The 27,621-nt window shown below is 66.1% G+C and overlaps 2 protein-coding genes and 1 long non-coding RNA gene across 18 annotated transcripts; 2 read left to right on the forward strand and 1 right to left on the reverse strand.

The window, feature by feature from the left end:
- Positions 1 to 1,233, forward strand: LRRC26 (leucine rich repeat containing 26). The gene is made up of 2 exons (XM_027968302.2): positions 1 to 759; positions 838 to 1,233. Exons 1-2 carry the CDS (start codon positions 75 to 77, stop codon positions 1,146 to 1,148), a joined length of 996 nt encoding a protein of 331 aa, XP_027824103.1. The 5' UTR covers positions 1 to 74; the 3' UTR covers positions 1,149 to 1,233.
- On the reverse strand, positions 1,231 to 25,561 carry GRIN1 (glutamate ionotropic receptor NMDA type subunit 1). Of its 16 annotated transcripts, none has more exons than XM_027966070.2 (21): positions 24,939 to 25,561; positions 23,075 to 23,209; positions 20,526 to 20,702; positions 18,572 to 18,634; positions 17,774 to 17,874; positions 13,180 to 13,301; positions 12,935 to 13,109; positions 11,341 to 11,485; positions 11,161 to 11,244; positions 8,989 to 9,130; positions 8,763 to 8,890; positions 8,415 to 8,579; positions 7,864 to 7,982; positions 7,639 to 7,751; positions 7,418 to 7,566; positions 7,150 to 7,307; positions 6,277 to 6,438; positions 6,061 to 6,170; positions 5,795 to 5,940; positions 4,484 to 4,594; positions 1,231 to 2,103 (listed from the first exon to the last, which is right to left on the reverse strand). In XM_027966070.2, the coding sequence occupies exons 1-21, from the start codon at positions 25,194 to 25,196 to the stop codon at positions 2,035 to 2,037; spliced, it is 2,832 nt and encodes a 943-aa protein (XP_027821871.1). In that variant the 5' UTR covers positions 25,197 to 25,561; the 3' UTR covers positions 1,231 to 2,034. The 16 variants fall into 16 exon arrangements, with proteins under 16 accessions (XP_027821871.1, XP_027821870.1, XP_027821873.1 ...); XM_027966069.2 differs by having other exon boundaries at positions 1,231 to 2,465; XM_027966072.2 differs by lacking the exon at positions 18,572 to 18,634.
- Positions 20,698 to 24,572, forward strand: LOC132659538 (uncharacterized). Its single transcript, XR_009600066.1, has 2 exons — positions 20,698 to 22,101; positions 22,293 to 24,572. It is a non-coding gene; the product is annotated as an uncharacterized LOC132659538 (long non-coding RNA).
- Positions 25,562 to 27,621: the final 2,060 nt, after the last annotated feature.

Raw genomic sequence — 27,621 nt, forward strand, 5'->3', positions numbered from 1 at the left:
GATATTTGTGCGGCCGCCGCAGGGTCGGACAGGCTCTGGCAACACGCGGACAGCGGACCTCCACGACTGTCCCCATGCGGAGTCCCTCCTTTCCCTCGTGGGGGCCGCCGCCGCCGCCGCCGCTGCAGCTGCTACTGCTGCTGTTGCCGTGGCCAGTCTGGACCCAGGCGCCCGCCGCAGCCGCCTCCTGGGGAACCCCGGGCGCCCTAGGCTGCCCCGAGGCTTGCGTGTGCGCGCCGGGGGGCCAGGCCAACTGCTCGGGGCGCGCGCTGCCCGCCGTGCCAGGGGGCTTGAACCGGCGCGTCCGCGTGCTGCTGCTGAACCACAACCGCGTGCACGCGCTGCCTCCCGGCGCCTTCGTGGATGCCGGCGCGCTGCTCCGCCTGGACCTGCGCGAGAATGGACTGCGCTGGGTGCACGCGCGGGCCTTCTGGGGCCTGGGCGCGCTGGAGCAGCTAGACCTCAGCGCCAACCAGCTAGAGGGGCTGCTGCCCGGCACTTTCGCGCCACTGCGCGCTCTGCGCGCCCTCTCGCTGGCTGAGAACCGGCTGGCGCGCCTAGAGCCCGCAGCGCTGGGCGCGCTCCCGCTGCTGCGCGCGCTCAGCCTGCAGGACAACGACCTGCCTGCGCTCCCGTCCGGGCTCCTGGCTGGCCTGCCAGCTCTCAATACGCTGCGCCTGCGCGGCAACCCCTGGACCTGTGGCTGCGCGCTGCGCCCACTCTGCGCCTGGCTTCGCGGACACCCGCGGCACGCGCCAGGTGAGCCCTCGGGGGCGCGGGCGGGCCGGGCGGGCCGCTACCCCCGCGACCGTCTGACGCCGCGCCCGTGTCCCGCAGAGGCCGAGACGCTGCTTTGCGTATCGCCGGGGCGCCTGACGCTCAGCCCCTTGACCGCCTTCCCGGACGCCGCCTTCAGCCACTGCGCGCGGCCCCTTGCCGCGCAGGATCTGGCCGTGGTCTATGCTCTCGGGCCCGTCTCCTTCCTCGCTAGCCTGGCCGCCTGTCTGGCCCTGGGCTCCGCGTTCACTGCCTGCGGCGCTCGCCACCGCCGCCGCCGCCGCCGCGCCGCCGCCCGCCGCCAGCAGAGGCGGCAGCCGGATCCTGGCCCCGGCACAGCCTCGCCTGCGGCCACCGCCGCCCAAGCTTGAGGGGCCGCGGCCGCCCTCGAACCTCTCCCCACCCGCTTGCCCCTCCCGCATTCCTGACGGCGTCAACAAGCGACTCAGCTCGAAATTTTCGCGACATTCCTTTTGGCATCACCACTGCACACACCGGGCGGGGCGGGGGGTCGGCGCGCGCCCGGGGCCCTGGGCTGGAGGGCCTGGGCCGCACGGGGGAGGCGCGCCCGGACGCGGAAGGGCCGGGCCTGCACGCGGCGGGGCTGAGGCTAGTCCCGAGCCCGCGTCTGCGAAGCCCACCCTGGGCGGCGGGCGGAGGAGGCAAAGAGAAGGCTCAGCCCTCGCAGGGTCCGGAGAAGGTGGGAGGCAGTGGGGAGCCCGAGCACGCCCCAGGGAGGCGCTGCCAGCTGGTGGAGTTCAGGGTCTGCAGTCCAGGAAGGGCAGGGCCAGCTCAGAGGATGGGGTGAAGCGGAGAAGGGGTACAGGCAGGAAGGGGGGGGGTGGGGTGGAGGCTGTGCGGTGCGAGGGCGCGGGAGGGGTGGCCCAGCCAGCCCGGGCCAAGGCCCACCGTAGCTCTGGGAGTGGCCGGGAAGGATGGGGCTCCAGTCTCTTCGCCAAGCCCCTCTGCCGGGCCGAGTCAACTGCTCTCCCTGCCGCTCAGAGACCCCAGGGCCCTGCCTCTGCCGGAGCGCCCTGAGGCCCTGCCCAGCCAGCTCAGCTCTGGCCCGTCCTCAGCGGCTCTCGTCCGAGCCTCAGTCCAGCAGGGGCTGCCCACCGGCAGCAGGGCGGACGGACGGACGGGAGGCCCGGGGTGGGCAGTCTCTGGCAGGCGGGCTTCCCTCAGGCCTTCCCGAGCAGCACGACCCCTCAGTGTCCTTGGCCGGGCTAACGGGGCGGGTGGGCGCCTCCGGGCGCCTCACACCACGGTGCTGACCGAGGGATCTGAGAGGTTGAGCGGGCCCGTGATATCAGTGGGATGGTACTGCTGCAAAATAGAAATACAGACAAGGCGCCCGTTAGCCCGGCCGTCAGGGGCACGCGCGGGGCCGGGACGGGTGGGCCGGCCGGCCGGCCGACCGGCGGGCAGGCGGGCGCGGCCTGGGGGAGGCTGGGGGGCGCTCCTCCCCCGCCCCCGTCGTGCTCCGGGACTCTGCGTGGGCCGGGCCGCTGTCCCGTCCGTCTGTCTGTCTGTCTGCGGGGGAGGGGGCAGAGGAGGGCGGGCAGGGCGTCTCAGCTGTCCCTATGCCGGGCACACATCTGCAGCTGGCCCTCCTCCCTCTCAACAGCGCGTCGCGGCAGCACTGTGTCTTTTTGGTTTTGCAAAGCGCCGCGTCCACCCCCGGTGCTCTATAAATAAGAACCAACAATCAATACCCGCTGGCCCCGCCGGCCGCCAGGGACCCAGCCCTGAGCGCCCAGTGCCGCCCTGGCCCAGACCAGCCACGGGACGGGGCAGCGCATCTCAGCGGCCGCACTGACCCCACCCCTCCCGACAGAGCCCCCCACCCAGGCCTCCCTCCGAGCAGGTGCCCAGCCGGAAACGGTGGGGGGGCTGGGCTGCCCTCCCCTGCCCAGCCCCCAACTGGCAGTGTCCCCAGTCATCCCTGCAGGGCCGGCCAGCCCCAGATGCCACGTGGCACCAGAGCTGGCCTGGAGGGTGGTCCCCGGGGAGGCTCGGGCAAGGAGTCTGCTGGGAGCGTGTCCCGGGACAGGCACCCTGAGGGTCTCTGAGCTGCGCCCAGGCCAGCTAAGGGGCTTGTGAGTGGGCTCTGGGCCGGGATGGGGGTGGGATTCTGTTGCCCTCAGAAAGTGGCCCACTGCCTACGTAACTCTCCTGCCCCTCCTTTTGCCTGCCTGGCCCCAGAGCTCTGTCTGCTGGGCGCCCCCTCCCCGGCTGCCCCACCACTGGTCCTTGCTGGCCCTCCCAGCCCCCGGCGGGGCCCCTGGCTCAAGGCCCTACCCAGTTCCCGAGCTGCAGGGCTCCAGGCCTGTGCTCAGCCCCTCGGGCCGCCCCTGTCCAGCCACTCTGCCTGTGCTGAGCCCTAGCAGTGGAGTAGCCAGGCCTCACGGGCCCCTTTGGGGCAGGTGGTGGCCTCACCCCAGACTTGGATGGCTCTGCGCTGCGCCCTGTCTGCGCTGCGCCCTGTCTGCGCTGTGCCCTGTCTGCGCTGCGCCTGCCCCTCTTCCCTTGCGCTGTGGGCGGGGCCACAAATCCTGCTTCCATCTGGGTCGTAAGACTGGGGTGATGCTGCCTGTGAACTGGGGGCTCCTTGTGGACAGGAGGACAAGCTGCCCCTGAACCGCGGGGAAGCTGATGGGCTGAGGGCTGTGCTGGCCCTGGGCGGGCCCTCCTCGCCTGGGGACGCTCCCAGCAGGGCTAGGCCAGTCTTGGAGGCCTGGGGTTCAAGCACACACACCCGGGACAGAGACAGGCTGCCCAAGCGGGAAGGCAGGGAACCCTTGGCTCAGGCTCTGAAGGGGCTGGGGGTCAGCGCTGAAGCACTGCTCCCCTCCATGGGGGTCTCCCCGCCCTGAGCCTCGGTGCCCAAGGCTTGCCAGCCACAGCTTTCGGGGCCACCCCCCCGCCCCGTTCTCAGACCCCCAGGTGCTGCCAGCACGCCTCCCGCAGGGCCCCTGCTCGGCCTGGGGTGGGAGCCGCCGCCTCTGGTCCCACCCGTTCCCCATCTGACGGCCCCTGTGGCCAGGGGCCTGTGCCAACTCCAGGCCCCAGCCGTCCACCCAGATGGAGCCGGGCCCGGCCCCCCAGCCCCGGCCCACACAGAGACCACACGGAGGGGATGCGACAGGCATGGCTCTGGTGAGGCACGAGAGACAGGCGTCTGGGTGGCAGGGCTGGCAGCCAGACAGATGGACGGTGGGACGTCACAGGCTCCCCTCCACGGACGTCGCAGGGAGGGAGCGAGGGCAGTGGGCCTCTCCCTGGGAGAAGCCGGAGGGACGGGCGCGACAGGGAGGTGGTGTGGCCTCCTGCCGGCTGAGGAGCCCGGGACGGGGTGGCCCTGCGCGCCCGGGGCTGCGGGCACAGCCCTGAGTGGGGAGGCTGGCTGGCTGACCAACGACATGACACGGCTTTAAGATGGCGCGTGGCGTCATGGCACGGGGGGCAGACTAACGCAGAGACACACGGGGAAGACAACCCGGCGGGCGGGCCCGCGGGCGAGGGCCGAGAGAGCGGCCCAGAGTCCGAGAGAGGCCCTAGTGTGCCGGGCGGGCAGCGGTGAGCGCAGGAGGGCCGCGCGGGCGAGGCGGGCGGTGGGATGGCGAGGGCGGGCCTGACGCACGGGACACAGACACGGGGGCGAGGGGAGAGTCGGACACGTGGGACTGGGCGCTCTTCCCCTTACCGTGTCTTTGGAGGACCTACGTCTCTTGAAGCTGGAGGCCAGGGTGGAGGTGATAGCCCTAAGTGTGGCTTTCTTTTTAGGGTCGGGCTCTGCTCTACCACTCTTTCTATCCTAAAACGAACACGCACAAGTGATTAGACGGCCGAGGGCGGCGGCCACACCTGCCCTCGCCTGCTCCTGGGGGCTGATGCCCCGCCTGGCTGGCTGCGCGGGCCCTCGCTCCTGCCTGCCTCCCTGTCCTGGTTGGACCAGCCACCGGCCCCACGCTCGCAGGGGGCCTCTGCTGCTGCCGGAGGTCTCCGGCCTGACCTTCCTTGTGCTGGGACTGGGTTCAGGGAGGCGGGGTGGGGTCCTCAGCTGGCTGTCTTCCAGGAAGGCCTGCCTGGTTCCCTGGCTCCAAGGTGCCCCTGGTGTACGGTGCCCCAAGGAGGAGGAACCCCCTGAACACCGGGTGAGTCACCCCCACAGGCCCCACCAGCCACTCTGACCTCAGAGGAAGCGCACCGAGATTTAGGAAGGGGCTGAGGGGACTAAAAGCAGGTGGCGAGATGGATTGGAGTGACAGAGAGACAGAGGCGGCTCCTGGGACCCTGGCCTCAGGTCTGATGGCCAGGTGGGCCTTGCGCCTGCCACTGGGAGCAGCGGCCAGGTCCCAAGAGCAAGGGTGGGCAGACGAGAGGTGTGGGGACACCGGTGACCCCGGCCCCCGGCCCTCCCTCTCGGCAACACCGGCTTCCTCCCAGGACACAGGCTCTGGGGAGGCACCCAGAGGAAGAGAAGAGCTGGGGCAGCCTGGGGCTGCCCGTGGGGCACCAGCCCGGCCCAGGTGGGCTGTGGGCAGCCCGTCCCCTGCTGCCAGCAAAGCCCCACGGGTGCAGCCTGGGGTGCCCAGCAGGACCGGCGGACCAGCTCAGACTGCAGTTACATGGAGCACAGCAGGGTGGCAGGGAACCGGGTCCTTGGAGGGGCGTGGGGCGGCGAGGGATGGCGGACTGCACCTTGGACTCACACACTACACCCAGCTGGGTCCCTGTCTTACCCTGCCTCAGTCTGCCTTCCTACCGAATGGGCCTCGGTGGGCGACTCTGGAGACAGAGGGGCCAGGTGGACGCTCGGAGCCCAGCTTCGCAGAGGCGGCCACCCACAGGCGGCCCCCAGCACTGCGGCCTCGGCTGTGGCTCCCAGCTCCAGTCCTCGCCACTTGGGCTCCTGGGAGCCAGAGCCAGCGCTTCCGCCTGCGGGGATGGAGGAGGGCCGGGCCGGGCCGGGCCGGGCCGTGGGCACCAGGCCTCGGAGGGCGGCCTGCCCTACCTGCAGGTTCTTTCTCCACACGTTCACTGCCGCAAACGCCAGCTGCATCTGCTTCCGCCGGGCGTCCTTGTGCCGTTTATAGGCGATCTCGATGAAGATCAGGAAGATCCCTGCCACGATGCCCCCAGCCACCAACATGAAGACCCCTGGGGGGGACACCCAGTGCCTCAGCTGTGGCTGCTCCCGCTGCGGCCCCCTGGGGCGTCCATCCAGGCTCAGCAGGGGCCTTGACCGGGCGGGGGGGGGGGGGGGGGGAGGAGGCCCACCTGCCATATTCTCGAAGGTGAGGGTAGCAGGGGCGTTGCTGCGCGAATCGCACTCCTGGTACCGAACCCACGTCTTGTCCAGGTCTTCCATGAAGCCGTTCTCGTGGGACCTGGATGGACGGGGCGCGTGAGCCCGGGCGGGGCAGGGCGGGGTGGGCCCGGGAGGGGCTCACAGGGCGGGGCGGGGCGGGGAGGGGGCGGGTGAGGCCAGCTCACTTGAGGATGGACAGGGAGACGTTCTGCTTCCAGGGGCTGTCCTTGCGCATGCCGATGCCAAAGCCCGAGCGGAAGAAGAGCTCGCCCGTGGTCACCAGGTCGCACTTCTGCGAGGCCTCGAACTCCAGCACCGCCGAGTCCCAGATGAAGGCGTGCAGCTTGCTGCGGGCAGGGGCGGGGTCACGGGGGCCACGCTTCCACGTGGCCCTGGCTCCCCGCGAGCCTTCCTCCTGCCAGCTGGGGACCCACCGTCTGTCCCCTCCCCGTGGCTCCCACACGGCCGGGACACTGAGTGTGGATGTGGACGCCCCCAGCCGGTCCAGCCCTCCCTTCACTCGCGCCCCGCCCGCCCCGCCCTCACTCGTCGAGCGCGGCCTGGGTGGCTCCGCCCCGCCCCCTCACAGGTCCAGCCCCGCCCCCACTGGCCCCATCCCTCACTTGTCGCGCACGGCCTGGGTGGCCCCGCCCCTCACTTGTCGCGCACGGCCTGGATGGCCCCGCCCTCTCCCGCCCCGCCCCTCGCTGGCCCCGCCCCGCCCCTCACCTGTCGCGCACGGCCTGGATGGCCCCGCCCTGCCCCGCCCCTCGCTGGCCCCGCCCCGCCCTCACTTGTCGCGCACGGCCTGGATGGCCCCGCCCTCTCCCGCCCCGCCCCTCGCTGGCCCCGCCCCGCCCCCTCACTTGTCGCGCACGGCCTGGATGGCCCCGCCCTCGCCCGCCCCGCCCCTCACCTGTCGCGCACGGCCTGGATGGCCCCGCCCTCGCCCGCCCCGCCCCTCGCTGGCCCCGTCCCGCCCCCTCACTTGTCGCGCACGGCCTGGATGGCCCCGCCCTCGCCCGCCCCGCCCCTCGCTGGCCCCGCCCCGCCCTCACTTGTCGCGCACGGCCTGGATGGCCTCCGCGGCGCTCTCGTAGTTGTGCTTCTCCATATGGCGGTACATGGTGCTCAGCTCCACCTGCCGCCGGAAGTAGATGTCCACCGAGCTCTGCTTCACCGTCGCGTAGATGAACTTGTCCGAGGGATTCCGCAGCTGCGGGGTCAGAGAGCCAGGCTCGTGGCTGCTCCCCGGCCGCGCCCCGCCCCACGCAGCGGAGGGCCTGAGCGCCTCCCTCCCCAGCCCCCAGCCGGGCCCGGCCTCACTCGCGGGTCGTTGATGCCGGTGATGCGCTCTTCCGGCCGGTCCAGCACCAGGAAGGCTGCCAGGTTGGCGGTGTAGGATGCCACAATGATCATGGCGAACCCCGCCCACACCATGCCCAGGATGCGCGCCGAGAAGCTTCTGGGGGCGCCTGCGGGCAGAGGACGGTCAGCTCGGGGCGGGCGGCGGGGCGGGATGGGGCCCTGGCCTGGCGTCGCCTCACCTTCCCCGATGCCTGAGTTGAGCAGGACGCCCCAGGAGAACCACATAGCCGAAGACAGGGTCAGCGCATCCTCCTCCTCCTCCTCGCTGTTCACTTTGAACCGGCCGAAGGGGCTGCGGGGGCGCAAAGGGCGGGCGGGAGAGGACGGGAGGGGCAGCCTGCCCCGGCCCTCGCCCACTCCGCCCGCCCGCGGGTAAAGGAGTCCGGTCCCCGGGCCGCGCTCACCTGAAGCGGTCCAGCAGGTACAGCATCACGGCCACCACGTGCACAGACAGCCCCACCAGCAGCCACAGCGTGCTCTGGAAGGGCTGCATGAACGAGTCCAGCGTGCTCCGGGGGATCTCCTGCGGGGCCACAGGCCGTCAGGGCCGCCCCGCCCTCCCGGGACGCCGCCCCGCCCCCCCGGGACGCCGCCCCGCCCTCCCGGGACGCCGCCCCGCCCTCCCGGGACGCCGCCCCGCCCTCCCGGGACGCCGCCCCGCCCTCCCGGGACGCCGCCCCGCCCTCCCGGGACGCCGCCCCGCCCTCCCGGGACGCCGCCCCGCCCCCCCGGGACGCCGCCCCGCCCCCCCGGGACGCCGCCCCGCCCCCCCGGGACGCCGCCCCGCCCCCCCGGGACGCCGCCCCCCCCCCCCCGGGACGCCCCCCCCCCCCCCCCGGGACGCCGCCCCGCCCCCCGGGACGCCGCCCCGCCCGCCCGGGACGCCGCCCCGCCCCCCCGGGACGCCGCCCCGCCCCCCCGGGACGCCGCCCCGCCCCGCCTGGCCTTCGCTCACCTTCTTGACCAGAATGGTCAGGCCCTGGTACTTGAAGGGCTTTGAGAACTCGATGTACTGCGCGCGCTCGTTGTTGATGGTCAGCGGGGCCACGATCATGTCCGCCTGCCCGCTGAGCAGCTCGCCCATCATCCCGTTCCATTCCTTTTTATTGCTGTTGTTCACCTGTGGGGCGACCCGCCGGTGGGGACGCGGACACCGCGGACCCCACTCCCCAGACAGGCTCCCACCCCGACCCATCTCATGGGTCACCCACTCCAGACTCCTCCCAGGCTCAGGCCCCGCCCGCCGAAGACCCTCCAGGGAGCAGGCCCCGGTTCTGCGCCGGCTCCTAGGGACCACTCCTACCCGCTCCTGCGTGCCGAACTTGCCGTCGGCCACCAGGTGAACCTCATAAGTGAAGTTCATGGTCCGCGCCAGCTTGATGAGCAGATCGATGCAGAAGCCGTAGCAGCACTGAGGCACAGTGTGGCGCGCTGGCGAACGGGGGCGCGGTGCGGTCAGCGAGGGGCTCGCCGGCACGTGGTCCCTGCCCGCCCGAGGCCAGTGCCCCTGGCCCCCGCCCCGCACTCACGGCTGCCCGGCGACGTGTCATTGGGCCCGGTGCAGATCACCTTCTTGACCGGGTCGCCGTTAACGGTGAACTCCTCCTTGCACGTGCCGTCGCTCAGCGTAGGCTTGACATACACAAAGGGCTCCTGGTGGATCGTCACGATCTGGGAACGAGGGGACATAAGGCCTGGACCACCAGCCCTGGGCTGTCCTGGGCGCTGCCCTCTTCTCAGCACCCAGAATTCCCTGGAGCCCCCCTCCCCAGATCCCTGACATTTCCCACCCCCCCCCACCATGCTGCTTCAGGCAGCAATCAGCCTGCTGCCCCGAGGAGGGGCGCCAGACCCCAAGGCTTCGCCCAGTGCACAGAGGGCAACTGGCCTCCTGGAACACCGTGCCTTCTCTTGGCCATTTTTCCTTCAGGTCCTGGCCTACAGAACAGTCCCTTGGTCAGTGGAGCCTGCCAGATGTCCAGTCTGCCCTGAGCCCCTTCTCTGACTTCTTGAGGCTGAGGACCTCCCTGTCCCAGCCCAGAGCCTACCCCCTGCCCCCACCCCTGCCATGAAGACAGGGGCATGTCCACTCAGAGCCTGCCCAGGACTAGGGACACGCAGGGACTGCCCTTGTTGGCTCTTCCAGCTTCTCCTGGCCTCAGCCTCCACCCGCAGGGGGTCATTGTCCGATCACTGCCCTCTCTGCCGTGGCCTCTTCAATCCAGGGGCTCCTTGGGGCTCACGCTGGGCACTCTCTCCTCTCTGTCCTTCAGAGCCCTAAAGGCTGAGAGTAGGCAGGATAGACGCAGGCAGAGGAGCTGAGCCAGTCACTGCACAGGATCAGGGGTCCCGGGGGACATGGTGCTGGGGTTGAGTCTATGAGGTGAATGGGGTTGGTGAGAGAGGCCCCTTCTCCTGCAGGGTGACCAGCTCCCCCAAGGGCAGGGGACTGGGAGCCCCTGAAGGGGCTTATTTGCCTTTAAAACTTTCATCACCATTTCTATTATACAAGTAATATGCTCATGCTTTTAAAAAAAATCAGTGAGACAGAGGAGGGATAAACCGGGAGATTGGAATTGCCATAGACATGCACTACTACATGAGAAATAGAGAGCACAGCACAGCGAACTGTGCTCAGTAACCCGTATGGGGATCGAACCTAGAAGGAGTGGATCTATGTGTGTGTATACTTGAGTCACTTTGCTGTACAGAAGAAACAAACACTAAATCAATTATCCTCCAATGAGAACTAAGTTGAAAATAATCAGTTCAGTGTCAAAAAAACAAGCGACACACGAAAGGCTCCAAGAGGCCTTCTGGCTCTCGCAGCCCGTAGGGGACCATCCTGGCCATTTGTCCTGTCTGTTTTACACTCAGACTCTTCAACACAAGGCCTCTCTCCTGAGCGCTGGCTTGGGGAAATCCCTTCTGCCCGTAGAGAGGGTTGGTGCCCTGCCGGCAGGTGCAGACAAAGAGGCCCAGTGAGAGACCACGGGGTGGGGTAGCTCAGAAAGCAGAGGAGGTCAAGAGAGGACCCGGGGGCACCACAAGAAGTGCGGTGTGAGGCTCCTTGCCTTTAGTGAGCTCGGGCACCAGCCTGGTGCTGGTGTGGGTCAGTCTGGGAGGGACTCTTGGGAGGCATCCTGGGATGAGCCTGAAGGACCGTAGCAGAGTTGGGACGTGGAAGAGAAGCTGTGAGAGATGAGGTCCCAGGGGAGGGCCCCCAGAGGCCCAGTGAGTCACAGAGGGGCTGGCCAGCGCAGGGAGACCCGGCTCAGAAGGACAGTCTGAGCCAGTCCCAGCAGGAGGCCAGGAAGGCCAAGGGTGGGCGGTGGGCTGAGGCCACCTGGAGGAGTGCCGAAGAGTGTGGGGGCATCATCTCCAGGACTGGGGCTCAGCACTCAGAGTACTGAAGTCCACAGAAAGACCACCGGTCTGCCCCTCGTCCCCAGGGGAGCCCTGGTCCACATGGCTGCCCCAGGCTTAAGCGGGATGGGGTCAGGAGGGGCCGGGCGGCTGGGCTTCCTCTCCTGCACCCACTCCGTCTCCCTGCGCCTCCGCCACGCCAGGTGTGTGCAGTGGGTGCTGGGCTGGTCCCAGGACCTTTAGTCACTTCAGGGCCCTCACTGTCCCCTCTGCACCCTCGGCACAGGATGGAGGCCACAGTGCACGGAGACCGGGGCAGGGAGGCGGGGCCCCACCTTCAGCCTGGTGGACATCTGGTAGCCGCGCGGCTTCTCGGTCTCCCCGCCCGGCCAGATGATCTTCCTGTCGTTGGGGATGACCTGGGGGTGGGGGTACGAGATGGAGGTGGCCACGCAGGGGTCTCGGCCCCAGGGCCCTAAGGCCCCAGCCCCCACCCCCTCATGACCCCCACCTACGTGCGTGCCGTTGTAGATGCCCACTTGCACCAGCTTGCGGTTCTGCAGGTTCATGATGCTGTAGTTGGCAAACTTCCGGTCCCCGTCCTCATTGAACTCCACGCGGCCGGTCACCCCGTCTGCGTACTTGGAAGACATCAGCACCCTGGAGAGGGCAGTGTGGTTGGGCCATCAGGGATGCACTCCCTGCTCTCACTGAGAGCCGCCTGGAGGGCGAGCCCAGACAGACGGCACAGCCACGCCAGCCAAGCAGCTCCTCGGCTCTGGACCCTGTTGTGAGGGCTTCCTGTGGGCTGGGACGTTTGATTCTGACAGCTTTACAGGTGAGGTGGCAGAAGCCCAGGGAGGACGCGGTGGCCCGCTCACCAGTGAGTGGGGGAGGCTGGGTTGAGGTCTCATCTTCCTGCGTGTGCACACGCCTGTGTGTGTGGCGTGTCCACTGGGCCATATATGTGTCACACACCAGGTCTTTGTATGGGGTGCAGCCCTGTGCGTGTAGCTGTGGCACAGGTGTGATGTCCCGTGAGCCTCTCTGAATCTACATGCACACGTGTGTGCCTGTGTGCACATATGCTGCGTGTCTGCAGCTGTGTGTGCTCCTGCTGTGGGCACCGCGGCCAGGACTCTGCGCCTGCTAATTGGGGGTGGGTGCTGGTGACCGACTGGGCCTCCCCACACTAGTGGCGCGGTGTCCAGGGTTCTCTGTGTTAACTCCTGTCCTGCTGCGGCCACCCACTGTGTCTCTTGCCAACCTTGGCTCTCGGCAGACTCGGATGTGCTTAGTCACTCAGTCCTGTCCAACTCTTTATGACCCCAGGGACTGTGGCCCTCCGGACTCCTCTGTCCATGGGGATTCTCCAGGCAAGAATACTGGAGTGGGTTGCCATGCCCTCCTGCAGGGGATCTTCCCAACCCAGGGATCGAACCCAGGTCTCCCGCATTGCCGACGGATTCTTTACCACCTGAGTCACCAGGGAAGCAGGGTTGGGTGCCACCCCCAAAATCTTTGTCTGACCTCCTGGGCCTGAGGAAGCTCCCAGTGCCCGCCCGAGGCAGGATCCTCCTCCCCAGGGCTGTTAGTCATCCTGGGGATTGGGGTGGGGTCTCACGGTGGCTTCAGTGTTTAAAGGTGGGGACAGGGGCAATGGAGGCAGCCGTGCTTCTGTGACATTCGAGGCGATGGTGTCAGTGTTGGAAATGGACCAGATGGTTATCACAGCGCGGATGGAGGTGAGGATGGAGTCAGGTGGGGGCAGAGAGGAGTGGGGAAGGAGACTGTGTCTGTAGGCGCAGCACGCTGGGCTGGAGCGACTCTTTCGGGTTCCGGAAAGGTGGCCCTCAGACGGAGCGGCCCCGCCCACCCCAGGGCGACCCCGCCCACCTGGAAGAGTGGCCCCTCCCGCCTCGGACGGATCAGACACGCCCACCCCGGAAAGTGGCCCCGCCCACCTCTTGAAGAACAGCCCCGCCCACAGAGAACGGCCCTGCCCATTCTGGAACAGCCGTCCCACCCCCTCAGACGGAGCGGTCCCGCCCACCTCAGAGAACGTCCCCGCCCACCCTGAGGGGCGGCCCCGCCCACTGGCCCGCCCACCTCTTGAAGAGCGGCCCGGTCTTCCAGATGTTGGTGTTGCCCACGCAGCCCCGCGGCGGGTCGGTGATGTTCTCTTTCTCGAGCAGCTCGTGCACGGCCTGGGCCACCACGCCCACGGCGTCGCTGATGTGCGCCGACTCGTTCTTGCCGTTGATGAGCTGCAGCCCGATGATGCCTGGGGCAAGGGCTGGCTTAGAGCCCGCGGGGGACGCCTGCCCACCGGGACCCCGGAGCCCAGCACTCACCGTCCGGGGCGTAGCGCAGGGCGTTCCCCGAGATCTCGCGCTCCCCCACCAGCCACACGTACCCCGAGCCCGTCATGTTCAGCATCGCGGCTGCGCGGTACACGGTGGCAGCGTCGTCCTCGCTGTGGGGCAGAGCAGGGTGACGGCCAGGACTCCAGCTCTCCCCACCCGCGGCCGGCGGCGGCTGCTCGACTCCCAGGTCCCCCTCCACAGTGTGGCCTCCCCCTGCCTCTTCCCCCGCCCCTGGTCTGCAGGGAGCCCTGGAGGCACTGCAGAGATGGGGGGCAGCCCCCACCCCGGCCCCTCCCCCAGCCAGCACTGCACGTGGGCCCGAGGACTAGCCCCGAAGTGATGGGGTTGGGGCCCAGACCCCCAGAGCTTGCCGGAGGCCTCTTGCTGGCCCCCTGCTCTTGTGGACAGGGTTAGCATGACACAGTGACGGCCCATTATTGACGGGTAACTTGCTCACCCGCACCAGACACTATTCTGAATGCTTTCCATGCACCTTTCTATTTAATTCTCACAACCTCCCTGTGAGGCAGGCAGAACAGGATCCCTGGCAGGACAGGGACTGAGGAGCCAAGGCGCACGGTGGGAAGTGGAGGGTCGGGTCTGTGTCTGATAATCCACCCCTGAGCCTGTGCTCCTGCAGCTTCCTGGGCAAGCCACACCCCTCTGGTTCCATGCCTGAGCATGTGAACTGAGAGGCTGGGATCTTTCTGGATGCTGCTGGGACCAAATGCCAGGGCGCTGCCCTGAGCATTGCAACAGAAGCCACTGGGGCGCTGAGGGCACCTGCTCTCCCTTTTGGAGTCTGAACAAGCATCTCTGGGTGCCCAGCCCTGGGTGCTCTCCCTACCACCCAGGGCAGAGCCCCTGGCAGGACAGAGCCTAGGCCTCACCTTGCAGGCACACGTTGCCCTGAGCTCCTGTGTTTCCTCACAGCTGAGCCTCTGTGCACCCCGCCCCCTAGGGCTGGGATCACCCTGGTCAGGACAAGCACCCTGGGCCTGATGGCACTCCCACCTCCTCTCCCTGCAGGGTGGAACTTGACTCCAGACATGATGGACACTTTGCTTCTCTGATGCATGGGCAGCGGGAGACAATGCAGTTCGGGAGATGGTCTGGGAGAGCATTTTCACAACGGCTGATGTGGGAAACCCAGGCAGCCCTAGGGACCCTAGGAGTCAGCCCCCAATTTTCTCAGGGGAAAATGCAAACGTTCAGTGTTTGCTTTAAACAAGAACGCAACCCCAAAGGGAGGTGCTTCAGGCTGCACCCAGCCAAGACGGCTGGTGGCACCAGTGCGTGCGTGTCGGGGCGCGGCTCCCCCAAAGCCTGGTGGAGGGGCCTGTCTGCTTGACACCATCCAGGTCTGTGAGGTTGGACTGGTGGTGAGCACACACCTATGCTTGTGTCTGTGTAAATCGATACCTGCAGTAAAGCAGTTGCAGACAAAAGCCTGATCGACATCAAACTGTTTTATGGAAATAACTGATCCCGTAAAGACAACTTCAGGAGGATTACTTTAAAAAAACATTTTGGAAACAAATTAGAGATTCTGACATGCTCAAGAGAAAACTGCTCAAAAGTTAAGACTGGATTAATGAAGTCGCTCTGCAAAATGCTCTCAACAGGCTTCGTGAGGAGGAGCCGGGGGGTCGGGTGGGGGACAGGGTGAGCTAGGGTGGCAGCGGCCCTGCCCAGGGGTCTGCTGGCATCCCTGGGCTCCAGGGGCGGACTGTGCCGGGCCAGCTGGTCCCCTGCAGTGGGACTCTGGCCTCTCTGCTCTGGGGGCCTGTGTGTGAGGGCAGGGGTTCCTTCCCGCTTGAATCCAGAGGCCACGAGTGGATTCAAGAGGTGGGCGTGTGGTCGGTGAACGCTGTGCCTCCACGGGCCGTGTATGTGCGTGTGTGAGGCCTGTGCCCTGGGTAGTGTGTGGCACACAAGTCTATGTTTGTGAGCACGTGTGTGCTGGTGTGGGGCGTGTGCCGGTGTGGTGTGTCTGCTCTTGTGTCTAGGTGAGCATGTGTTAAGTGCGTGTGTGTGTGTGTGTGGTGGTGTGCCTGTGTGTGTATGAGTGTCTTTGAGTGTGTGTCTGTGTGGTGTGTGGCGGTGTGACTGTGTGTATATGAGTGTCCTGTGAGTGCGTGTGTGTCTGTGTGTGTGTGTCTGTGTGCCTGTGTGTGTGTATGAGTGTCCCTGAGTGTGTGTGTGTGTGGTGTGTGGCGTTGTGCCTGTGTGTATATGAGTGTCCCTGAGTGTGTGTGTGTATGTGGCTGTGTGCCTGTGTGTGTGCATGAGTGTCTGGCGAGTGTGTGTGTGTGTGGTGTGTGGTGGTGTGCCTGTGTGTGTATGAGTGTCCCTGAGTGTCTGTGTGTGTGGTGTGTGGTGGTGTGCCTGTGTGTGTATGAGTGTCCCTGAGTGTGTGTGTGTGTGGTGTGTGGTGGTGTGCCTGTGTGTGTATGAGTGTCCTGTGAGTGCGTGTGTGTGTGTGTGGTGTGTGGCAGTGTGACTGTGTGTATATGAGTGTCCTGTGAGTGCGTGTGTGTCTGTGTGCCTGTGTGTGCGTATGAGTGTCCCTGAGTGTGTGTGTGTATGGTGTGTGGTGGTGTGCCTGTGTGTGTATGAGTGTCCCTGAGTGTGTGTGTGTGTGGTGTGTGTGTGTGTGTGGCGGTGTGCCTGTGTGCCTGTGTGTGTGTGTATCAGTGTCCCTGAGTGTGTGTGTGGTGGTGTGCCTGTGTGCCTGTGTGCGTATGAGTGTCCCTGAGTGTGTGTGTGTGTGTGCCTGTGTGCCTGTGTGTGTATGAGTGTCCCTGTGTGTGTGTGGTGTGTGCCTGTGTGTGTATGAGTGTCCCTGAGTGTGTGTGTGTGTGGCTGTGTGCCTGTGTGTGTATGAGTGTCCCTGAGTGTGTGTGTGCCTGTGTGCCTGTGTGCCTGTGTGTGTATCAGTGTCCCTGAGTGTGTGTGTGTGTGTGTGTGTGTGTGTGCCTGTGTGTGTGTATGAGTGTCCCTGAGTGTGTGTGTGTGTGCCTGTGTGCCTGTGTGCGTATGAGTGTCCCTGAGTGTGTGTGTGTGTGTGCCTGTGTGCCTGTGTGTGTATGAGTGTCCCTGAGTGTGTGTGTGTGTGTGTGTGTGTGCCTGTGTGCCTGTGTGTGTATGAGTGTCCCTGAGTGTGTGTGTGTGTGTGTGCCTGTGTGCCTGTGTGTGTATGAGTGTCCCTGTGTGTGTGTGTGTGTGGTGGTGTGCCTGTGTGTGTATCAGTGTCCCTGAGTGTGTGTGTGTGTGTGTGTGTGCCTGTGTGCCTGTATGTGTATGAGTGTCCCTGTGTGTGTGTGGTGGTGTGCCTGTGTGCCTGTGTGCGTATGAGTGTCCCTGAGTGTGTGTGTGTGTGCCTGTGTGCCTGTGTGCGTATGAGTGTCCCTGAGTGTGTGTGTGTGTGTGGTGTGTGGCAGTGTGCCTGTGTGTGTATGAGTGTCCCTGAGTGTGTGGCTGTGTGCCTGTGTGCCTGTGTGTGTATGAGTGTCCCTGTGTGTGTGTGGTGTGTGCCTGTGTGTGTGTATGAGTGTCCCTGAGTGTGTGTGTGTGTGGCTGTGTGCCTGTGTGCCTGTGTGTGTATGAGTGTCCCTGTGTGTGTGTGGTGTGTGCCTGTGTGTGTATGAGTGTCCCTGTGTGTGTGTGGTGTGTGCCTGTGTGTGTGTATGAGTGTCCCTGAGTGTGTGTGTGTGTGTGTGCCTGTGTGCCTGTGTGTGTATGAGTGTCCCTGAGTGTGTGTGTGTGTGTGCCTGTGTGCCTGTGTGTGTATGAGTGTCCCGTGTATATGGCACAGACGTGTACACGAGAACAGAGAAGCAGGTCGCATGCACATGTGTGTGTACAGTACACGTGCAGATAGCATGTGTGTGATGTGCGTTCAGTGGATTTGTGTGAGTGCGTGTGCTGTGTGTGCTGTGTGGGGGATCAGTGCTTGCTAACTGCCTTCCAGCCCAAGGAGCAGGCTCTATCCGGGGCAGACGGAAGGCGGGGCACCCCACCCCTGCTGGAGCCTGCAAAGCTTCTGGGACAGGCGGACAGTGCGGCAGGTCTCCCCAGGCCCCCATGTGCCATGGGGCAGGGCGCTTCCGTCACCTATTTCTGGTGGCCTGGCCTTCCCTTCGCAGGACGAGCCATTTGCACACAGGGAGGCTTTTGCTGGGGCTCAGCTCCAAGGTCACGGTGGGGCCGGGCCCCTCCAGCGGCGGCAGCCAGGTGGTCAGGTCCCTCACCGGTCCCCTTCTCGTGGCTGCCTAGTCTGGCCGCTCCAACCCTTCCACCCCAGGGCCCCGGCCTCTCCCTGCCGTGGACCTTCTCTGCAGGCCCCTCATCCCTCCCCGGGACCCCTCCCCAACCAGCTCCCAGAACCCCGGTCAGCTGCTACCGCCCAGGCCACCTCTGCCTTCTTAAGGGCAGGGGCTTATCCCTCTGCCATCCCCAAGGCCCTGTGTGTGCGTGGGGGCGGTGAAGGGGGCGTTTGGGAGGCAAAGCCCAGCATCAGCAGGGCGCACCCTGGGCCTGGCCCCGAGGTGGCCGGGTGGCCGGCCCAGCCTGGCCTCACCTGGCGGAGAGGATGATGACCCGGGCCTCCAGCTCCCGCGCCTCCATCAGCAGGGCCGTCACGTTCTTGGTCCCCGGGTCGAACTGCAGCACCTTCTCCGCCTGCAGTGTGAGCGGGAGTGTTAGCAGGCGGCCAGGGCGGGGACACAGCGCCTCAGGGGCGAGAGTCGAGCTGCAGCCTCTAGGATCCCCGAGGCTGCGCCCTAGGGCCGCCGCGGCCCGCCTGCCGCCTGCGCTGCCAGCTGCCTGCCCTGCTGCGCCGGCCTTCCTGCGTCCTCCTCCTGCTCGCTCTCTGCACTCCGCGCTCTCCTCCTCTCATTCCTGGCCTCACTTTTGCACTGAGCATGCAAGTTGAAGTGGACCGAGACTCAGAAAGAGGCGTGCAGCGGGCAGGAAACAGGAAAGAGTTTTGGAACGCAATCCGAAACGGCGGAGACGGCCGCCTTTTCCAAAACCTCGGGAGGTCCTCCGGGGCCTGTCCGCCGGCCCTACGGGAGCGGCCCGGGCTGGACTGCAGGCGGGCGGGCGGGCTCCCTCCTGGGTTCCGCGAGGAAACCCGGGGGCCCGGAGATTCACATGCACTCCCCAGAGAGCGGCTCCTCCTGCGGGCCGCCTGCGGGCGGGGGCCCGGCGGCCGGCACCGGCCTCTCCTGCCTAGGCTGCCTGCTCTGGACCTGGCTCTGCTTCCTCTCTGCTCGGCCGCGGCATGGCGCGGCTGGGCCCACGGCAGCCCTGGTGGCCGAGGCGCCCGGCCGGGGCTCCCTAGTCGTGGGTGGCGTGCACGTCCATGCATATATACCTTGGGTCCGCGCTTGTGGTCATAGGACAGTTGGTCGAGGCTGTCATAGTTCCTTTTTTTACTCTGATGAATAATGTGCACAGAGAGAATATGCAGACACAGAAGAAGATTATAAACGGTTGAAAATGACGGCGCTAAAGCAATCACACCACCTCCTCGGCACGTCTGCAGACGGGCACGTACCTGGAGCTCGCAAACACCTAGGCCGGGGCGGGGCTGGGGCCGGGGCGGGGCCGGGGCAGGGGTGCGGGGCGCAGGGGCCACTGAGGCTCCCTGCCTGCGTGGACTTGCGCTCATGGAAACAGTCAAGCTCAGGAGAGAGGGAGGGCCTGTCTGCGTCCAAGCGAAACCCACCCCCTGGGGACCCCTCCTGCCCCCAACCCTGCCATGCACCTGCCATGGGGTCCCCGCCGCACCCCCCGGCCACGGGAGTCCTGCATGGGGCAGGTCCCTCCCCCAGCACCCCTTCTGCCCTCTGGGAGGCCCAGGGTTCTGCCCTCGCTGGCGCGTGGCGCATGCCCCGCCGCCCGCGGGCACTGAGCGGCTGTGGCGGGCGTTCCTGACACAGGCGCATCTGCGGGCATCCACGTGCGCTTGTTGGCCTAGTGAGCCTGCGGCAGGGGCGGGGTGAGGGTCAGCGCATCTGAGCACATATGTGCGTGCAGGCAGCTGAGTGTGAATTCGGGGTGAGCCTGCTCATGGGCACACGCCACTTGTGAGCCTGCTGGACCTCTTGGGGGGGGGTGGAGGGCCCCTGGGGCCTGAGTCTGGGACAGCGGGAGTGTGAGTGGATGGTCTTGGGAGCAACCGCACGTGCCTGCGAGAGGGAGCGTGTGTGTGAGCATGCACTGGGCACATGTGCAGCCACCAAGGGAGGGGACACACTCGCCTGGTGCAGCCCTGGGAGCCAGCCCTCCCTCCTAGGTTCAGCCCGTCCCCTAAAGCAGGACCCCCAGGGCCCTCTGGGTCTGCCCTCTGCTTCCCCCCAGCTGATGCCCGCTCTTCCCTTCAGGCCCTATGGCGCCTTGGGGCACCTGGGTTGGCACTCAGCTTATTGAAGCCAACTCCGCCTCTGCACACAGCGCACACGCCTGCCATCCCTGGGTCTTGCCTCCCAGGGCCTTCCCCTGCCTGGGCCTCTCTGCCTGGTTTGGCCACCACCCAACCCGGGAGGGGCACAGCCCGGGTGCGGAGCACCCGTGGCTGTGGGCTGGGTGGAGGCGGGACCCTGGGCTTCCTCTGGCAGTGGGGGTGGACAAGGAGGGATGGGGGGGTCACCTGGACCCCCAGAAACACCACTCTGGTCTTGCCACCGCCCCAGGGATGGGGGTCAGCTGGGCAAGAACAGTCAATTAGAACCAGGCACCTAATTGGTCCCCAGGAGGGGTCCAGAGCCTGGGCGGGAAGGAGAGAAGGGGCCGAAGAGGGGCAGGGCCAAGACTGGGAGCGGGGCTGGCAGGCACCCCTGGATAGGGCTTCTGTGAGGTTGGGTGGGCAGCGGCTAGGCAGACGGCAGCTGCGCAGTGAGGCCAGCAAGAGGACACGGGAGGGGTCACAGCAGAGGGGACTGAGCCTTTGCGCAAGGGACGCGGCGCGTGGGGCCACCGCACTGAGGGACACCCTAGGGGCGGCGTTGGGGCGAGGTGGCGCCCCATGAGTTCCGAGCCCGCGGCCTGAGCGGGCTGGGGGCGGGGCGGGGGGGGGGGGGGGGGGGCGGGGTGTTTGCGGAGCTCCAGGTGGTCCTGCCCTCGCCCCGCAGGGACTGACACGAAGGAGATTTCGACTAATGGCAAAAGCGAGTGAAATGAGCCGAGGACAGGCTGGGGCGGGCGCTCGCCAGACGGAGTGGTGCTGACCACGCACGATGGAAAGAGAAGGGTGTTCACACGGGCCACAGACACGGCGGCGGCTCGCCGCTCCTGCTCCTGCGCGCGCGCCCCGGCCCGCGCCTCACCTTGGACTCGCGCTCCTCCAGCAGCGTCTCCAGGCGTTTCTGGGCCGCCCGCCCTTCGTGGTCGTCGCTGACCAGGAGGATGACGTGGTTCCAGCTGTAGACGCGCATCATCTCGAACCAGACGCTGGACTGGTGGGAGTAGGGCGGCACGGTGCGCAGGAAGCTCAGGTGGATGCTCTGCGAGGCACAGCAGGGCTGAGGGCGCGGCCGGAGACCCCGCCAGGTCTCTGCTCCTAATCGCTACGTACAGACCCCAGACCCGGGGGCCTCGCTTCCCCGACTCCTTCCCGCACCCCACATCACCTCATCTGAGAAACAGGCTCGGCTTGCCCACCAGCCGCCTGACTGAGACGGGGCGGGGGGTCTGTGGAACTTTTCCTGGGGTGACTCCCCCACCTCCCCACAGACACCCCAGCTCAGCTACTCAGGCTCAGAAAGTTCTTGCTGACGCCCAGCATCTCAGAGACCCCCACGGGTCCGTCCGGAATTCGTATAACTGTCTTTCTGAGGAAACCTCCCTCTTGGGGCTACGCTCCAGTCTCTTGGGCTCGTTGGGGGGTGTTGCCCTAACCCTCACCCTGGCCCCGCCTGCTCTGAGGGTGCCGCCTGTGGGTGAGGGGCTGAGCAGGCTCCGCCCCCCTCAGCGCGGAGTCTCCGGGTCTGTGCAGGGAGCAGGGCTCCTGGGGACCACCCCGAACCAGGGGTTCGTCTGCTCCCTCTCCGTGCCTTGGCATCTGGGCTCAAGAATGCCCCTTTGCCTCTGTCTGTCCTCCGGCAGGTGGCACGGCTGCAGGGCATTGTGGCTGGGGTGTCGGGCTGGCTCTGGCCCGGGCTGTCCTGGCCTGCCTTCTGGGCACATACGGTCAGGGGTTTGCTTTGGAAGGATCAGGGTGGAGCTCTAAGGCCCAGCTGCTAGGTGTGCCCTCGTGCTAGGCCATGGTCTGGATCTGGAGTGGGAGTCTGTGACAGTCCGCATCATGCCTGGGAGAGAGCTCCCCTCCCCGGCCTCCCTGGGCGCCCGGCTGCTGTCCTCCTAGGAGGCACTTTTCGGGCCTGGCGCCCAGAGAGGTGCGGAAGGCAGAGGCTGGAAGGCGCAGGAGGGAGCCCTCCACTCACCGCTGAGGGGTAAGTGCCTCTGAGCAGCTCGGGAGGCTCTGCTGTGGCTGTGGTTCTCAGAGCCTCAGGAGGAGGGTGCCCGGCCTCCGCGAGCCTCCTCCCACAGCAGTCGTCCCAGAGGACCCCTCACTCTGCTCTCTCTTTGCCGTCGTCCCTGACCTCCCTGGACACCCCAGGCCTGGCTGAGATGACCTCTGTGATTCAGGCGGGTTAGCTAGAGCTCAGGGCTCCGGACAGGATGAATCTGGAGAAGATGGGGAGAGCTGGAGCCCAGCTCCAAGAGCCCAGCCCTCTGCCTCTCTGCTGACACCGAGCCAGAGTCCGCAGTCTGTCTGCAGGTGGCCCACCCCAGTGTTCTCGCCTGGAGGATCCCATGGACAGAGGAGCTGGGCAGACTTCAGTCCACGGGGTTGCAGAGTCAGACACGACGGAGCGGCTGAGCACGCAGGAAGCCCCCCAGGTCTGAAGGGTAAAGTGGAGCGGGCCGACCACCCTCCCGGCCTCTTGGTGGCGTTTGCTCCCAGCTGACTGGTCCTCCCAGAGCTGGGGCAGGCGCTGCGGGAGAGCTGTGTACGGGCCAGCGCGCCTTCCTCACTGCTCTGGGGGCGCGCTTCCTGCCAGCCTGACTCGGGGACCTCTCTGCTTCCCCAGCTGCTGCTCCACGATTAGACGGCTCCGGTCAGACCCCCAGCCCGAGGGCCACAAGGCAGCCCTGAGGACCGCAACCCCCAGACCAGCCCCCCAGCTGCCTCCTCGGCTCACCCGGCTCACCCGGCACCGAGTTCAATCCTGTTCCAGCTGCGTCCTCTAGGGGGGGCTGGAAACTACACCCTCACTGGTCCCTGGTGGCGCCGCCCCTCTAGGCGTCTCCTCCTCCTGGAGAACCCCCTTTTCCAAGGGCCCCTGCTCTGCTGTCCGGGAAGCTGTCCCGTCTGTCCCTCCTGTGACCCACAGGGCCTCTGCTGCTCCCCGGGGCTTGCTTTTGGCACCTGTCACCTGTCAGTGGGCTGTGTGCCTGAGTGTGTGCGGGCGTGTGTCACTGTGTGTGTGTGTGTGTGCCTGGCACAGTGTGTGATGGGCCTGAGTGTGGGGGAGTGAACACGGTGGTTCCATGTGAGAGTGCAGTGGGTGATGGTGTGAGCACGTGTGAACATCAGTGTGTGCGTATACAGGCGTGAGTGTACAGATACGTTCGCATCTGTGAGTTTGTGTGAGTGTGAGTGCTATGAGTGTGTACCGGTGTGCGTGTATGTGGGTGAGTCTGTGTGTCTCTGTGAGACTGTATTGTGGTGTGAGTTGTGAGTGTGCCTGAATATATCATCTGGGGCCCAAAGCCCGTGATCTGAGCCCCTCTGCCTGTGCCCCGCACCCCCTCCGCAGGAAGCTGCTGGCGGCCCTGGGTCTGCCAACGGGGGCATCGCGGTCAGGCTCACCTTGTCTGAGTAGATGGACATGCGCGTGGTCAGCCCCAGGACGGGGATGCGGTAGAAGCCGGCTGTGTAGGAGACGGGGGTGGGTGTGAAGTGGTCGTTGGGGGTAGGTGGGTGGCTAACTAGGATGGCGTAGACCTGCGGGCACAGGGGACACAGTCAGCTCGAGGGGGGAGGGGAGGCCCTGCCCCAGAGCCCCCACTGACCCCCATCCTGTGTCAGAGGTGGACAGAGGCTAATGCTCCAGAGATGGAGGGTGTCTCCAGAAGGCCTGCAGGGACAATTACAGACCGAGAATTAGGAACTAGTGGGAGAAGCTGGACAAGGAGCCACCCAGAGGCCCAGGCCTCTTGCTGATGTCTTCCAGCAGCAGGCTGAGCCCCGCTTGGTTTGAACCAGACACAGTGCTGACTTGGGCACTGGCCACATCCTCAAGGAGGCTTCGACTTCCCGCCTGGACCAGTGGCTCAGCCTCCAAGGCAGGGAGATGGGGCAGAAGGCCCGGTAGTTCTGAGCTGCCCTCAGATTGGAAGGCCCTGTCTGTCCCATTTGTGCCTTCCCCTGTCTGAGCCACAGGGCCCCCTGCTTCTGCAGATGGGTGGGAGTGTGCTGGCCCCACACGGTGGGGGTGACGGCTGCCATGCCCACGCCTGGCCCACAGCGTCCGGCAGTGAGTGAGAGCTACTGCTGTGGCCGCGGCTCCCGGCACTCCCTGGGAGAACGGTGCCCACAGGCAGCAAAACTGTAAGTGGGAGGAGGGATTCCCCATAAAGGGTCCTGCCCCTTCTCCCTCCCTGACCCCATCTGCACTCAGAGATGGCTGTTCAGTGTGTGCCCGAGCATGTGTGTGCGTGTGTGGCTATGCCGTGCTCACGAGTGTGTGCTGGGTGTGTGTGTGTACAGCATGCCCCGGCGTGTCTGCTTGTGTGTGTGCATGTGTGTGCACGCTTGAGCGTGTGTTCACTTATCTGGCACAGGAATGCATGTGCCCATGGAGATGCGCGGGGCCGGGCGTCTGTGTTAATGAGTGTGCGGTGGATTACCCCATGCCAACATGCATGAGTGAGTGCTAGTTTAAGTCTAGGCGTTTGTCTCTGTGCACAAACGTGGATAAATATGTGCGCACATGTGAGCATGAGTGTCCGTGGGTGAGTGTGTGTGAGCAGCACTTGGCCCAGGGTCGGTCCGCCTCTTACATAAAGGGCTGCATTGCAGTGATCGGGCTGTCTCATTGGGGTGCAGCAGGCGCGGAGCCGGGGGCGGACAGCTCTGCAGGCAAAATCGCCAGCTGTGTCCTCCCCCCGGAGCGCGTGCTGCCAGCCGCTGAGCCTTGGTGTCTCCCACACAGGTTGTCCCCATTCCCCACCGTAGAGAGCACCCTGCTGCAACACGCGGGCCACTTCCCCTGTCAGGCAGTCCTGTGGATGGGGGCGGGGGAGGGTGAAGGGATGGCGGTCTCCAAGAAGGAATAAAGATGGCCCCGGGCCCCATCCGGTTTAAAGCCCTGCGTCCTGCGTGCGGCCAGGCCAGCGCCTCGTGGGCGGCCTGGGATGCCCGCCACCACCCAGATACACAGTGACCAAACAGACAGCCACACGCCCACACACACCAGCTAGATGCCTGGTGAGGGCAAGCCCCGGTTACAGGCGATTGGTCTGGGGCTGACACAGAGCTGACGCCGGGTGTTCAGCTGCTGGCGAGACCAGCCCTCTGGGTCCTTTCTCAAGGGGAGCGAGAGGGCGAGGGAAGGATGGGATGAAACGGGGACAGCGGCAAGGAAGGAGGCTGAAGCAGGGAGGATGGGGGGAAGGGTGGGGGAGGGGGAGGGGCCGGCACCGCGGGAGCCCGGCGAGTGGGGGGCGGGCACCTGGCTGGAGATGAGGTCTTCGCACACAGACAGGGCCATCTGGATGGCGTTGGGCTTGTGGGTGACGGAGGTGGCGTTGAGCTGGATCTTCCAGGAGCCGTGCCGCTTGTTGGCCTGATTCACAGCCTCGCGGAACATCTGCTCGTGCTTCCGCGTGCTCAGCACCGCGCCGATGTTGACGATCTTGGGGTCGCAGGCGGCGCGGGCGAAGGAGCAGGAGAAAAGCAGGGCGAGAGTCAGCAGGCGCATGGTGCTCATGGGCTCCGGGCAGCGCCCTGGCTCTGGGCGGCGCGAACACGGGGCCGTCCGCGCATCCCCAGCGGGAAGCCCCGGCCGTCCTGCGCGCGCCCGATCCCGCGGACGGAGGGCGCCGCGTCTTCCCCGGGAGCCTTAGTTCTGCGACACCCGCGAGAGGGACGCGTGCGGCGAGGCTTCGGCCAGCCGGGCAGCCCCCGGAGCGCGTGGGGTCCCTGGAGCGCGGCCCGGGTGGCGGGCGCTGTCCGCGGTGCTGAAGCGGGACTCGCTGCCGCTCCGGGTGCCTCGCGCCGCGAGGACACGGCGGCGGCAGCTCCTCCGCGGGCTTCGCTGGTCCCGGTCCCGACGCTGCGGCGGCTGCAGCGACTGCGGAGCGGCGAGCGCGGCTAGCGTCGCCTGCCCCTCCTGCCGCCCCCGCTTCCCGACGCGGAGCGGGAGCGGGGGCGCCTCCCGCGCCAGATTGTGCGCCTGCGTTCGTGAGAGCGATTTTCAGAGCGCGGGCCAGAGGGGGACGCTTGTGCGCGCGCGTGTGCGCGTGTGTGCGCGCGTGTGGACGGGTCGCTGAGACTGTGAGACCTGGGCTGTCTCGCACCTGTAGGGAGTCGAGCGTGAGGAGGTGAGGAGAGTCCGTGTCAGCGCAGGCGGCCGCCTGTGTCCTTTAACAGGACCGAATGTGTTCGGGCCAGTGTGTGTGTGTGTGTGTGTGTGTGTGTGTGTGTGTGTGTGTGTGCGCGCGCGCGCGTGCACGAGTCCTCACCCGCAGTCAGTGATATTTCGGGGCCTGACTCTGCCGGCTGGAAAGCAAGGCCTGCGAAGGGGTCCTGAGCCGCGCCCCTGCGGGAGGCAGAAGGCTCAAAAATGGGGGCGAGGCCCTGGCTGCCTGGCCACGTGACTCAGGCTCCCTCCTGGAGAACTGAGAAGAATGGAGGGATGATAGAGACCACCCCATGTTGAGCTGCATCTTCCAGGAGAGTCTGAGGGTCTGAACCCCAACCAGCTGTGGAGAGGCCATGCCAGAGGGGTTCAGGTCTGCAGCAGGTGGGAGGAGGCCGGAGGTGAGGAGGCCTTGCTGATGCAGACCCTGTGCCCACCCTGCCTCCACACCTCTCCCCTCTCCTGGTGCCCTCCTGGCGCCCAGCACCCCCTCCTGCCCCTTGACAGAACCACCCTGTCCTTCCAGTCCTCAAGATTCCAGTTCTTTGTCCTAACCCCCTCAACCCCCACCATGCGCTTCCTTCTTCCTAACTCAAAGGATGACTGAAGCTCCGCCCACTGCCAGTGACATCACCGTTTCCAATAGCAACTGAGGATTCTGCAGACCCAACCGCAGAAGCCCCCAGTGGGGACAAAGCAGGGTGGTCCCCACACCTAAGCGATGTCCTAAGGGGGGGAAGGGGGAGGGGCCAAGTCCCTCCCGGCAGGGTCCTGGCCCCGTCCTCTGCCTTCCTCATCCCTGTTCTGACCGGCCTGCCCCAGCTCAGCACAGACACTGTGGGAACCCTGGCTGTAAGGCGAGGGCTGCAGCGCTTGGCATGCTCTCTGTCTTGTCCCCTTCTCTCTCAACGTGAGGAAATCATTGCTTGGGGGCTACTGTGCCCGCCTACAGCCGCACCCACACATCCCTCTGTTCTGGGGCTGAGGTCCACAGCCTGCCGTGTGGTCTTAGGAGGGCCTGGGGGATGTGCTCAGGGGCCCAGAGCTGGTCCCTTCTTCACAGGATCTGTGGCCTCTGGTGGCTCAGAGCTTGGAGTCTGCACGGGTGCGTGGGGACAGGCCGCCAGCAACGCTGGCTCTGGTGTGGCCCCGACAGCTCCAGGTCAGTGCAGGGAGGAAGGAATTCACCAGGGGCCAAAGCCACCCGGGGGCCTGGCTCCTCCCACCCACCGCACTCCTCCAGGAGGGGGTGCTGGAGAGACTCCTGTGGGGCCTAGAAAGAGAATTTCTCCATGTTCCCCGGCCCAGGGCTGGTCGCCACACAGCTGGAAGCTTGAACGTGGCCAGGGCTGGAGCACTCACCCATGGGCACTGCCTGCGGCCGCCAGCGCTCCTCTTACCCTTGAGGCCTGTTTACCAACCCAGCACTGCCTCCCCAGGCTGCCGGCATTCAAGCTTCTGCCCAGAGGCCCTCGCATGCCGCAGGCCTCAGTCTTCCCCATGCTGAGTCTCTCCTGGGCTCTGCACCCCCTTTCACCTCCTGGGCTTCTTCCACGCCCCCAGCAAGAGGGGTGCAGCTGCAGAAGGGCTCGACCCTGCTGCTTGCCATGAAAGATCCTGCCGCAGGCTGAGGCTGCCTGAGCAGATGCCTGCCTGTGCCAGGATGCGTCAAAGCCTTATTAAGAATATTTGGATCACCATATCTAAGCTTACCAGGAGATCTGGGCGGGAATGGGGTTAATGGGCTTCCTTGCGCTCGTGGCAAAGAATGAGC

The sequence above is a fragment of the Ovis aries genome, chromosome 3 (genome assembly GCF_016772045.2).
Source record: "Ovis aries strain OAR_USU_Benz2616 breed Rambouillet chromosome 3, ARS-UI_Ramb_v3.0, whole genome shotgun sequence".
Lineage (NCBI taxonomy): Eukaryota > Metazoa > Chordata > Mammalia > Artiodactyla > Bovidae > Ovis > Ovis aries.

Excerpts from the sequence above, each read along its gene's own strand:
- LRRC26 (XM_027968302.2), top strand. The coding sequence starts at position 75 with ATGCGGAGTCCCTCCTTTCCCTCGTGGGGGCCGCCGCCGCCGCCGCCG. Across the intron at positions 760-837 it reads ACACCCGCGGCACGCGCCAG|AGGCCGAGACGCTGCTTTGC; the intron begins GTGAGCCCTCGG and ends CGTGTCCCGCAG.
- GRIN1 (XM_042245360.2), bottom strand. The coding sequence starts at position 25,196 with ATGAGCACCATGCGCCTGCTGACTCTCGCCCTGCTTTTCTCCTGCTCC. Across the intron at positions 9,131-11,160 it reads AGATGTCCACCAGGCTGAAG|ATCGTGACGATCCACCAGGA; the intron begins GTGGGGCCCCGC and ends CCTCGTTCCCAG. Across the intron at positions 6,439-7,149 it reads ATCCAGGCCGTGCGCGACAA|CAAGCTGCACGCCTTCATCT; the intron begins GTGAGGGCGGGG and ends CCCTGCCCGCAG.